This window comes from Rhinopithecus bieti, unplaced genomic scaffold (genome assembly GCF_001698545.2).
Source record: "Rhinopithecus bieti isolate Rb0 unplaced genomic scaffold, ASM169854v2 scaffold_9899, whole genome shotgun sequence".
NCBI classification, from domain to species: Eukaryota; Metazoa; Chordata; class Mammalia; order Primates; family Cercopithecidae; genus Rhinopithecus; species Rhinopithecus bieti.
The window spans coordinates 3,119,309-3,131,915 of record NW_016806979.1 but is presented as its reverse complement, the minus strand read 5'-3'; the positions used below and the strand labels follow the sequence as shown (position 1 = coordinate 3,131,915).

The following is a 12,607-nucleotide window of genomic DNA, read 5'->3' as shown; positions in this document are numbered from 1 at the left end:
AAAAGGCCACCCCGTCTCTACTAAAAATACAAAAAATTAGCCAGGCGTGGTGGCTGGCGGCTGTAATCCCAGCTACTCCGGAGGCTGAGGCAGGAGAACGGCGTGAACCCGGCGGGGGCAGAGCTTGCAGTGAGCTGAGATCCGGCCATTGCACTCCAGCCTGGGCGACAAAGCGAGACTCCGTCTCAAAAAAAAAAAAAAAAAAAAAAAAAAAAAAAAAAGGCCAGATGGCTGAAGGCTGTTTGCACCCCTGGCTCTGCCCAGGGACACCCCTTTTCCCAGTTCTAATGTTCAGACCCAGGAGGCCAGAGTCTGCAGCCTGAGGGAGCTTCAAGGCCGAGGGGTAGGACCTGCAGGACCCACACCACCCTTCTGGTGGAGAGCTTTGCACGTGCATTCACGCGCACATGCCTGGCGGGATGGCTGAGGATGTGTCTCATGGCAGGAGTGGGCAAAATGGGGTGCATTTTACAGAAGAGTCACAGAGAGGCTCGCCCTTGGTGGAGGACACACAGCTGGGTGGGTGTGTGGAAGGGAGTGCAGGTGTACTGACTCCGAACCAGGGGAGAGCTCTCCATCCTGAGCTTGCCGCCCCTCACGATGCACACGGCTGATGGCTGAGGTCAGCGGTCTCTTCCCTGAGTGCAGGTGTGGTCCCTCGGACTTCATAAACCATCCTCATGACAGTTTCACACTTAAGAGTCCCCACCGCAGTCCCAGGAGGTGGCCTGGGCAGGCAGGCATCGTTGTTCTCGTTACAGGCTGGAAACTGAGCCTGAAGAAGGCAGAAGGCCACACACCGGGGAGAGTTGCAGGGAGCAGGGGCCAGACCCCTTCCACAGCACCGCCTCTCATCCCGGCCCCACCACCCCGGACCAGCCCCCAAGGGCATGCCTCTGGCTTCACGAACCTTCAGGGGAAATTAGCTTCCTAGTTTGGGGGCAGTTCCCTCTGACTGGAGACAGGACAGAATGCTTTCATGCCCGGGAATGGCCATGCAGCCTGGCTTAGAAACGGAACGAAGCGGATCCTGAGGCTCGTTCCCCAGGGACTCCGAGAATGGGGCAGGCCCAGCTGGGCAGCCAGTCCTGGCCCCACTGACCTAGGCTGCACCCCTGCACGTATGCGTGCGTGCGTGCGTGCGTGCGTGTGTGTGTGTGTTTTCCCAGGGGGCCTCTCCTCCTTCCTCTGAGGCAAAGTGACCGGCAGGGGCCTCTGCACAGCATACAGGGAGGTGCTTCCTTCCCTCTGCCCAGCGAGCCGAGGGTGGAACCCTGGCACCCCCAGTACCCCCGCAGGGGAAAGGAGAGGCTGCACAAGGAGCAAGATTTCCTTCCCCAGAGGGCATGGTGTGAGCGGATTCCCATCATCAAGTGGCTGTGGCCCAGAGCTATTTCTGCCAAACAAGAAGCAGATGAGGGGGCTTGGGGGGCGGGCCTTACAGGAACACGGAAGCACCACCCTACCCACTGTGGTCTACAGCCCGCACCCCATTTCCTGTTGCCACCCCACCTCTATTCCCAGTGGCCTCCAAAAGAGCTGGGCAACCTCTGCCAACCACTGCCCCTTAGCCCAAGGGGAGGCCTGGTTCCAGAACCAGCATCTTCATCTTGTCCTGATGCCCTGCCTGCCCCTGCAGAGCTTCAGACTGGGCTGCTACGGAAAACTGAAAGGTCAGAGGGTGGAGGTCCTCTCCCTCCTGGACATTGAAACCTCCCCCGGCGCCCAACACTTTGGCTGGTCAGGAACAGTGGCTGCTCATGGAGCTGCCCCTCCCACCTTCAGACCCTACTCTTCCTCTGCAGGGGTGGGCTGGGGCCCTCCCTCACTTCATACTTGATCCATGACTTGTGAGTTCTGAGTCCTAGGGGCTGAGACTTGAGTCAGAACCTTCTGGAGCAGCACACAATTCCCCTCTGCAGCTGGTGAGGACACCAGGCTCCTCGCTTCCTCCCCAGATTGCTCTGAGCGCTCACCTGACCCCTCAACCCTGGCAGGACCTTCCAGAGCCGGCAAGCATCGAGCCTGACCACGCGGCCTCTTGGGTGCCAGCACGCCCACATCAAAGGTGCCCTCTCTTCCCAGAGGCCCTGAGCAACATCGGGTAACGCTGTCAGCATAGACATTAGCAGCAGGGCCATAGCACGCATCAACTTTTAAGTATGCGCACACACGTACGCCAGCCAATAACATTAAGTGTCATTTTAAAAAATGGGTTAAATAAGCAGCATTGCTGAGGATGGCCGTGCAGGGCTGATTATCCCCTATTTGCACGTTCTGGCGGTGGGAAGGCTAGAAGTCTAATGACTGAATTATCGCCCTAATGCCTCTTGCTGGCTGGGAATAATCCCGGGGCAACAGCTGCCGCAGGGTTTTTGGCTGGTTTCCTCTAATTGCATCCAGATTAAGGGAGTTGCGGAGGGGCGGGGCTTCTCCATCCCCCTGGAGCAGCGTCTCCTCCACCAAGCCCTGAACATCCAGGTCACGGCTTCCGAGGTCCTGGCCGGTTGGAGAGGTGCAGACCTCATTGGGGTCCCGGCCAGCCCATGGGGAGCGTGAGGTGCGTGCGAGCAGTGCACGGCAGGGGTGGTACTTGGTGCAGAGATGCAGCTGATTGGTCTGGGTCAGGTCTTGGGGAGCAGCAGGAGTGAGAAGCTGTAGGGCCAGGAGGCTCAGAAGGAATGCCTTCTACTAGGACCTTCCTAAGTGAGGGGAGCCCTGGACCTGCCTACCCTCTTCCTCCCTCCCAAACACAGCAGCTCAAAGGCACGAGTGAAACACTAGGATCAGGAGCGCTATTCTCCTGGAGAGGGTGAGTGGGGAAGGAGTGCTCCAAAGCAGGCATTATTAGGACACAGACTCTCCAGAGTCCCAGTTCTTCAGCTCTCCAAATTCTCAGCCTACTGCCACCCGACTGTGCAGAGGGGACGCTAAAGTGGCAGGTCCGTCCCCCACCCCTTAATGCTGAGCCCAGCCACGTGATTTGCTGTGGCCAAGGGGAGGGCTGCAGGTGCGGTGTCTGCCAAGGCTTGGAAAGGCACTTGCCGTCTTTCCCTCCTTGCCTTTGGCTCTGCCATGGCTGGCCTGTGGGAGGGATGCAGGAGACCACAGAGCAGGGCCAGGTCTGACCTCTGCACCATAAGCAGCCCCTGGGACTTAACAGCCCACTGGCCCTAAACAAGCAAGCTCAGCCTAGACCAGAGGAATTACCCCGCCCCAAACTGCTGACTCCTGCTCTAGATCAGTGCTGATTGTTGCAGGCCACCAAGCGTTGGGGGATTTGTTACAGTATTGCTGTGGCAATGGATATAACTGGTTTCTAGCGGAGGGTCAGGGCAGAAGCTCTAACCACCTCCCTAGCCCAGAAAGGCAACCCTCACTTCCCAGAAGCAACGTGGATGAGAAGCCCACCCCACTCCCACTGCAGGACCCCCTACTGCTAGACAGAAATGGTCAGTACCCCAGGATGGGGGCACTGACGGGGCTCCAGGACAGTCTCCCCAAAAGGCTCTTGGGCAGACAGACCTGGGAACTTGGAAGTGCCTGCTGGAGGACCTGGGTTCATGGAGAAAAGAGAAGCCGAGAAGGAGGAGGAGTGGTGACCTCCTCTTTCCTGCTGAGAAACACTGCTTTGAAGTGGCATGGCCCAGCAGTGCCCACCCTCCAGGGAGAAAAGCTTTGAGTGGGAAGAAGCCCTCGGTCCCGGTCCCCATGATGGTTCTCAGCACATCAAGGGCTTTTCTCCCCAGAAGGATGTGATGGAGGATTTCAGGAGGGATTTGGTCTTCCTGCTCAAGGAGTGGCTTTCTGTGCAGATGGCTCCACACTTCTAAGCTGGCTGGGAGGGAACTCTCACAGCATAGATCGCACGCCCTTGTCTGTCCATCTCCAAATCCCAGAAGGAGCAACTGATAGACAATCTTTTGGAGAAGGGAGAGTCTGTTGGGAAGACCTCATTCCCACATAGAAGGCAGAGAGCCCTGAGTGCTGACTCCTTCACTGGTCGCTCTCATGTCCGATCACCTAAGAAGCTGACTTACACATCTGAGTTCACAGGTCCTGCAGGAAAGTGGAAGAGTCTATTTCCAGGTGTCCTTGTCTTGGTTGGTCAGCTAATATACTACCATGTCCCTGGGACAAAGCAGATCATCGTCAGAGGACCTTGCAAACACAAACCCGCATGCATGCACGCACGCAGGGACACACGTACATATCAACCCATTCAAGCCCCAGCTGGTTGCTCTATTTGGTGGAGCTGACCTTAAACAACGCCAAGGAACCTCATGTAGAAGACCCCCAGCTAAGAAAAAGGCATCGGATGCTTCTCCAACAGCCTGAGGCTCAGGCTCCTGGGCAGGGAGTTCCCTTCATGTACCAGGAGGACGTAATGTTTAAATGGATGAACATTACAAGCCCCAGCTCCTCAAACCTGAGTGCTCTTCCACCTCTCTATCCCCATATGGGTTGAGCTTTTATCTTTTCTTTTCTTTTTTTTTTTTTTATGGCAGATGTCTTTCCATTAGCATCCCAGCTGTGGCTGGGGAAGCTTTGGGAAGTGTGTTTGGCTCACTCTGAGAGAACGAGGTCTCATGAGGAAGTGTGTCTGGCTTGCAAAGATGTCTCCAGCCCTGGACAGGACCCTGCTCTGTTCTGCAGCTCTCAATGTGGTGGGTGAGTGAGGCCTTCCTCTCCTGTCTCTGCTTTCCTCATTGCCTGGTGATGCTGTCTGGCTGCCCGCGAGGCTGGAGCAAATCCTGGGACGTGTTGAAATCCTCCAGGGCAGCCAGCAGGAGAGCCCAGCCAGCCTGTGTCTCAGGTGCGGTGGCCACGCGTTCCACTGCAGCGTTTCAGGAGCTGACTTTCCTCTGGGTGGCTGTAGGTCTGACTTCTGTCACTTCCGGACTCTAATTTTGTTGTTAGTATGAAAAGGTTCCTCTCAAGGTGCCCAAAAGCATTTTCCTTAGGTTTCTACCATCCCCTGTCCCCTTCATGCCCAGCCCCACCCCCTCCCATGCCCGGGGCCTCTGGGGAGGTCCCCTCAACCCCTGTCCAGTGCCGGGGGCCGACCTATCTGCGGAAGCCGAAGCCGTCCTGCGGCGTCTTTGGGCCCTTCTTGCCTTCCCTCAGGGGCTTGGGGGAAGGCATCTCGACCGTGCCCCCGTAGGGACAGCTCTCCGAGCCTGGATGGTGGCCAGTGCACTCCACCGCGGGCATATAGCCACTGTCCCACATGCCTGTCCCGCACAGCTTACACAGATCGTGCAGGCTGCAGGGGATCCGGGGCAGGAGGCGGAACTGGTACAGCAAACTCCTCGCCTGCAGAGAGAGGACAGGGGGTGAGGAGGGGCCAGGGACAGCCTGGCAGCCTAGGGTCCCCATGGAAGTGGCCAAAAAAAAAAAGCAACAGCAGCAACGGCCTGCACCTCAGGGGCTCATTGAGTCCTGGGCTGAGGGCTCTGCCTGCATCTCCCACCATCACTGGCACCACAGGCCCTGGGTCTTAGGTGGCTGCAGTGACAGGACCCACAAGGCGCTTGGGCTGTGCTCACAGGTGGCTCAAGGTGAGGAAGGTCCCTGAATAGGCTTCATTGGGAGGGTGAACAGGCCCAACACCAGCACAGGGCCGGGCCGCCCCCAGCCAAGCCCACCTGTCCCTTTGGCAGCACTCCCCTCTCTTTCCCCCCGCACCTTGCTCCGCCCGCCCCCCCCCAACTCCCAGCAGCCTCTCAGCTCCTGCAGGATCTGCGTTCTGTGCCAGAGGGCACCACTGACCTCAGGACGCCACCTCACTGCCCTGAGAACAACCACAGAGCTAACAGGAGGAGTCTGGGAAGTGGGGGAGGGGGCCAAAGCCCAAGGCCTCCAGTATTCTGGCTACCCTGCCCCTGGGTCCAGCCTCCTTCTCAGGGTTCCTAGCTCTGGGTTGTACCTGTCCTGTCCGTCAGCCCAGGGAATCCGTTCCCTCCTCAGCCAGCAAAGGAGGCTCCTGTGTCAGGGCTGGCACCCCAGGAAAGTGAGGGGACAGCCGAGGTGACACAGCCAGGCCAAGACAGGTGCTGACCGTGAGGCCTTGGCAGGGAGCCCCCAGTGCTACGGGTGGGGTCAGGGCATGTGCTGGGGGACCATGGTGGGGATGGGGCTCTGGGGGCGGGACCCACATCTGGGGCAGCCTCACCTTCCTGAGAACTAACCAGTGGGGCTGGGGCTTTGGAGGCAGGGTGGGGCGGGGCCCACGTCTGGGGCAGCCTCACCTTCCGGAGAACGAGCTCCCCGTTCATGTGCATGGCCAGGTTTCCGAAGTGCAAGAGCATCTGGTCCGTGGCCAGCTGCTGCTCGATGACATCATCCCCGTAGATGGCCACGATGGCCACGCAGATGAAAAGGTGGAAGTAGTCCGTCTGTGGAGGTGGGTAGAGTTCAGACACGGGCTCTCACCGAGCCCCAGGCCCTGCACTCAGGAGGAAACTGAGTGCCAGGGTGCGAGCGAGGGCTCCAGGGCGAGGTGGGCCATGTGGCCCTGGGTGAGCTGCATCGCCTCTTCGGCCCTAAGTTTCCCCACCTGCACATGGGGTCCATCCCAGTACCCGCATGCCCAGGCTGCTGTGACATCCACAGGGGACGACACTGAGCTCAGCCCCACGGGCTGCTGCTGCTCTCCTGGGGGGCTGCTCTCCTGGGGGGCAATGTGGGTGGTCTCCATGACAGGGGGGGCGGGGGGCGCCTTCCTCAGAAGGCCTGGCCTGCGCTTATGGGGAGGACTCATTTGTAACGGTCCCGAGCAACGGTGTGTGTGGAAGGCTGGGTCAGAACTCACTCCAGTGGGTCGTGGAATGTGCCTCTGGCAGCCAGCCACGGGTCAGCCTATCTTCCTGGCTCCAGGCCACACCCCCCAAATCATGCCCCAGAGACGACTCTAGGGTTTGTGGCTAGAAAAATGGGAAGATCCTAACAGAGCGGGCACAGCAGCTCGCCCATGGGGTGGCTGAAATGATCGCGCTGTCCTCGAGCCTCTTTTTGGGCGCCCTTTGAGGACTCCACAGCCCTCCCTTTAAAGACTGCCTCACAGGGCCTGCCGGCAATGCGCTGTGCACAGCAGGAAGCCCGCGCCAGGTCCTGACGGCTGCATCCTGTGTGCTCTCCGGCCTGGACGCCTCAAGGCACGCCACCTTTGATGCACACGCACTTCCGGAGGCACAGGAAGGACGGGGGCACTGGGAAGTCCATGTTTAGTCTCCTGACGTCGACCACACAAACCAGACAGAACGGTGTCCCCAGCCCAGGCTGAGCAGAGCACACCATGAGGGCAGAGGCTACAGGCGACTCCCACGCCCCAGCCTGCTCCTGGAGAGACCATGCACCAGGCTGCCCGGCTGCTTCCTCTGAACTAATCTGGGATGGTCTTGTTTTGGCTCTGACGGATCCTTTTGCAGTGATTTGAACTGTGGCTGGTGCGAGACACAGTGGAGGGGTTGCAGGAAGGTGGACGCCCAGCTTCTCTGGGAGAGGAATGTGGGGAGGGAGAGGGAGGGCACGATCTCCACAGCCTGTACAGTATAGGCGGATTTCAGTTCCCAGGACAGGCAGGGCGTAGGGCCGTCCAGCCCCACCACACGCTGGCAGCGGATAGATAGCATCAAAGGCCTTTTCTCACTCAGGGGTCACTGAACAGTTAAAGACCTCACCTGGCGGCAACCTTCCCATTCCACAGAGCTCACTCCCAGCTCACTGGCAGCCCACCCCGACCCCGTAATACTACCAAATTGATCAAGGGATGGGACCGACTGTGGCTAAATCGAGCCCACAGTCTGAAAACAACAGAAACTTGCTTTGTGGATTCCAAGAAAAGAGCAGCCAACAGAGAACCCACGTCACATGGGCCTCCCGCTGGAATTCCGACTAGATCTCATCACACTCGGGACATCGTAGGTGCCCGTGGGAAAGGGCCGTGTCTGCTGGGCCACGCCCTGAGTTCACATGTAACATCAGCCTGAACATAAAGCAATGAGGGCGGCAAATTTGCCACTGGGAACACATGCAATGAGGCACGATTTTTTTCTCTGGGGGTGGTGGGAATGAAGCGTCTCGGACCATCCATGCCATGCTTCCCTTTATTAATGCAGATCGTCCACCCTGCACGTCCACGTCCAGCAGGCTAAGCCACGAAGGAAACCTAGACTCCGGCCAGGGGCAAGCCAACGAATGCATGCAAAGGCGGCATGTGGCACCGGCACTCCGTGGCTTCGGATTCTCTTTTGTCAGACATCAGCCTCCTGCAGTGTGAGTGAGGACGGGAGACGCTGACGCGAATGTCTTCCAGCAGATGGGTGTTTGCCTGCATCTTCAGGGTTCTCTGATGGAGGCTGCTGGAGCTGCCGTGGTGGATAGAGCCTGCTCCTGCAAAAGGGTCCAGCCCTCCTGGATGCGTCAATGTGGGTTTTTTTTTTAAAGGCTGATGGATTCAAAGAGACTTGCTTATCTTTTGACATCTCCAGCTTGTCCCTAATTTGGGCGTTAAGGCCATGTGACAGAGCCAGTGCTGTGCTCCAAGGGGAATTTGCTGAGAAGATGCTGGTGACGGTGGACGGAGAGAGGAAGTCGGTATCACTGATTGGAGCCCTCTGGAGGGGCCGACAGGGAAGTGGGAATCTCAGGCCCTTTCTCTGCACAGGAGGGTGACAGGTGAGTTGGCCCTCGTCCCTCGTGGCAGGGCGGTCCTGAGGGGGCAGGGCAGTGCTGGCTCATGCTCCTGGGTACCGGCATCCTGGGCTGCTGTGGTCTAGCGTAGGCCCCCGACAGTGTCACTCACACTGATTGGTTGTGACAGGAGGGAGCTCAGCCCCAGAAAGTGGTAATGAGTGCAGTCAGCGGGCAATTTGCATCGATTTCAGTGACTGGGGAGGCGAGCTGCAAGGTCTGAAGCCAGCCACGTGGGATGGGAAGGCGATCGCCATATGGGGGACTAATGTGTGGCTGTGGGTGGGGGGTGGCGAGGCGGACAGGGGCAGCAGGCAGGGTGGCCACGGTGGTTCAGGGGCCATGGTCCCAACCTCCCCGGCCCTGGCCCCTGCCCTGGCTCACCTGGTAGTAAACCCAGCAGGCCTCCTGGCCCCTGCCCTGGCTCACCTGGTAATGGGCCCAGCAGACCTCCTGGCCCCTGCCCTGGCTCACCTGGTAGTAAACCCAGCAGGCCTCCTGGCCCGTGCCCTGGCTCACCTGGTAGTGGGCCCAGCAGGCTTCCCAGATCCGCAGCGCTTCAGCCTCGGGGAACTCCCGCTTGAAGCACAGCAGGAGCCAGCGGTGGCAGAAGAGCATCTGCAGGCCGTCCTCGCCCAGCGAGACCAGGTGCTGGTAGAAGCGCAGGTGCGTCAGCCGCAGCAGCTCCCGCAGGTATAGCTGGGAGCGAGGCCAGCATGGGTTAGTTAGCCCCAGTCCCATGCAAGCCTGCTGCCCAGGGAGCCCACTCCCACTGGGACCCTTCCCCGGGCCACCCCAACCTGGAAAAGCACAGCCAGGGGCCTCTACCCGCTGCACATGCCTGCCCCCCAATGCTTTATTCCACCACTGGAATCGGCTCACACCTGCCTCTGCCAGTTCCTCCCGGATTTGACTGTTCCGGAGGCTGTGGCATGGCCCAGCGTGAGGCAGAGCATTGTTCCCTGGAGTGGCAGGATGCTGGGCAGCCGCTCCATGGCCAGGAAGGCTTCCCACTCTCAGTGGACACTTGGGGGCCGTTTCCCACATCCACCCCTCCTGGGGAGGTGAGCGGATCATCCAGGGAGCACCCCCACCCCTCTTCAGCTCACCCAGATCGTTCATCTTCCAGAGCTGATTTAGGGCAGGAAGGGGACGTGTCTGCGCCCCAGGACGCTCGATTCCTGCCATTAAGGTCACCTCCCAGTGACGTGGGACAAGATTGGGGCTATTTCTGGCAGCACCCGGGCCCAGGCCACTGACTTCATCAATGTCGCTGGAAAATCAATCTCCAGCAGTCAATGAGTCACCCAGCCATGTGCTGCCATGAGCCGTCAGGGGCGAATGGCACTGGACACTGTAACTGCCTCCCCAGGCAATGTGGACGCCTGACGTCACACCCACCCGTTGATGCAGAGTGAGCAGGCTCAGCTGGGGTCAGCCCCCCGGCCCAGGTGGAGTTAGATCACAGCTGGGGGGATCCTGGGGCAGGGCTCAAGGCCACATGCCCCCTTCCCACAAGGTGGCCCATTGTTCCCACGGGAGACTGCGCTGAAGATGTGCGGCCAGCCGTCCGCCCTGTGGCCTGCAGCCGGGTCAAGCCCACCCATGTGGACGACCCCCTTGCAGATGCTCCACTCCCACCCCCTGTGCAGGTGCCTGCACCTCCCTGCTTGGGCTCCTTTGCCTTCGAATTCTCTCTGTTGGCTTCAACCCTCCCAGCCTGCCATCAACGACCCACTAATAGTCAGTCTACAGCAGTGGTCCCCAACCTTTTTGGCAATAGGAACCCGTTTCCTGGAAGACAATTTTTCCACGGACAAGGTAGTGTGAATGGTTTCGGGTTGAAACTGCTCCCCCTCATATCGTCAGGCATTAGATTCTCATAAGCATCGCACAACCTAGATCCCTCACATGCGCAGTTCACAAAGGGTTCTTGGGTTCGAGCTCCTGGGGGAATCTAATGTGGCCGCTGATCGGAAGGGAGGTGGAGCCCAGGCGGGGATGCTTGCTGGCCCGTCCTCTGCTCAATTCCTGCTGGGTGGCTGGTTCCTAACAGCCCACGGACCAGCGCCAGTCCCAGACCTGGGAGCGGGCATCCCATTCTATGAGACATGCTCAGTGGCCTGGGGGTGGGGACCCCCGTTCTATGAGACACACTCTGTGTGCTGGGGTGGGGACCCCCATTCTGAGACATGCTCAGTGGCCTGGGGGTGGGGATCCCTGTTCTATGAGACACACTCTGTGTGCTGGGGTGGGGACCCCCATTCTGAGACATGCTCTGTGGCCTGGCGGTGGGGATCCCCATTCTATGAGACATACTCAGTGTGCTGGGGTGGGAACCCCCATTCTGAGACACGCTCTGTGGCCGCGCAGTGGGGACCCTCGTTCTATGAGACACACCCTGTGGCCCTGGCCTTCAAGGCCCTCCATCAGCTCCTCCCTCACTACTGGTCCAGGAAGACCGGGTCACTCAGTCCCACCACCAGGACTGCTCTGCTCAGCCCAGCCTTAGCGACACTCAGGGCCAGACCCCACACACCCTGGAGCTGTCCCTAGTGCAGAAGCCCTCTTGTCCTTATCACGGGCGCCTCCTGCAGTGTTCCCCAATACCCAGCGTCCTCTGCTCACAATGCCAGCTTCCTGGCCCAGCCGGGAGGGTGAATGTCTGCTGACTGTACCCGGCAGGTACTTGGTAGACATGGGTGATGCATGCTGAGATCAGTGAGCAGGTGCCCTGCCTCAGTCCCACACACTGGCCCTCTGGTGCTGCCCTACCCAGCTGGGCTCAGCCCCATCACCGACATTCAGTGCTTCTTGGTCTACATAGGGCTGGTCCTTTTAAGGAGGCCGTGACGGGAGACGTGACAGCTGGGCACCCCAGGGTCAGGAGCCCCTCCTCTTCCTGTCTGCACTCAGAAGCCCTGGCTGTGTTGACTTCCACGGGGAGCAGCTTAGACACACCTGAGGACCCCCATTTCCTAAAGCTCAGAGGGGGCTGGGTGTGATGGTGCCTCCCCTTCCTTGCCAGCCAGGGAGCTTGGGCCAGGTTGTCACATGCAGGGGTGGGAGGCCACCAGAGTAGCCCACACAACACGGCCTCTGGACCTGCAGGGAGTCAGGGGGCCATCCCTGGAGACGCAGGGCTAAGTCACCCATATCCCACGGGCAAGTTCTATCCTGGCGTATTTGCTGTCCACTGACCTATAGCAGCCAAACCATGCATCACCATGGCAACCCTGGCTACAAGGGGAGAGGCAGCATGGGCCCTCGCATGCCCTCGGATGCACCCATCCTCTGAGCCTCACCAGTTGTTTCTCCATGTCCTCGTCCCGAGGGGAGCTGACAAAGATCGTGTTCTGCATCAAACCCACAAAGCACCAGAAGGTGTCTGATTCATCCAGGACTTCAGCCAAGATGGGCGCCACCAGGTCCGACATCCCCTGGGAATAGCCGACAGCAGGGTTGTACACGGCATAGTTCAGTAAGATTCTCCTGGGAGACAGTGGAGACAGCAGTAAGTGGGGATGACCCTCACCACAGCACACTGCCCAGCCCACAGAACCCTGAGCTGGAGACCCCGCCTTCCCTCACTTGCCTTCATCTCCGTGGAAGGCAGCTCTGCCATCATTTCAGAGCCCAAGCTTAGGTTCCAGACACACAGACCCTTGCTTTGCAAAAGGTAATGGCCTGGCTGGGCATGGTGACTCATGTCTATAATCCCAGCACTTTGGGAGGCCGAGGTGGGCAGATCACCTGAGGTCAGGAGTTCGACACTAGCCTGGCCAACATGGTGAAACCCTGTCTCTACTAAAAATACAAAACTTAGCCAGGCATGATGGGGTGCACACCTGTAATCTCAACTACTAGGGAGGCTGAGACAGGAGAATAGGTTGAACCTGGGAAGTGGGGTTGC

At 59.2% G+C, this 12,607-nt stretch overlaps 1 protein-coding gene and 1 pseudogene across 4 annotated transcripts in view; both read right to left on the bottom strand.

The window, feature by feature from the left end:
- Nucleotides 1–203: 203 nt before the first annotated feature.
- LOC108534157 (uncharacterized) lies at nt 204–1,510 on the bottom strand (annotated as a pseudogene). The gene has a single exon (XR_001886899.1). The product of XR_001886899.1 is annotated as an uncharacterized LOC108534157 (transcript).
- Nucleotides 1,511–2,143: 633 nt separating this feature from the next.
- The window catches only part of TBC1D16 (TBC1 domain family member 16), a 78,457-nt gene continuing 67,993 nt past the window's right edge, over nt 2,144–12,607 (bottom strand). For 2 of the 3 annotated variants that reach the window (XM_017879321.1, XM_017879322.1), the window contains exons 8-11: nt 12,000–12,186; nt 9,214–9,393; nt 6,252–6,398; nt 2,188–5,316 (exon numbers count right to left, since the gene is read on the bottom strand). In XM_017879321.1, the coding sequence (XP_017734810.1) occupies nt 5,068–5,316; nt 6,252–6,398; nt 9,214–9,393; nt 12,000–12,186 (763 nt within the window). In that variant the 3' untranslated portion in view covers nt 2,188–5,067. Of the gene's footprint in view, nt 5,317–6,251; nt 6,399–9,213; nt 9,394–11,999; nt 12,187–12,607 lie in introns of all 3 variants that reach the window. The other variant, XM_017879323.1, reaches the window with a different exon arrangement.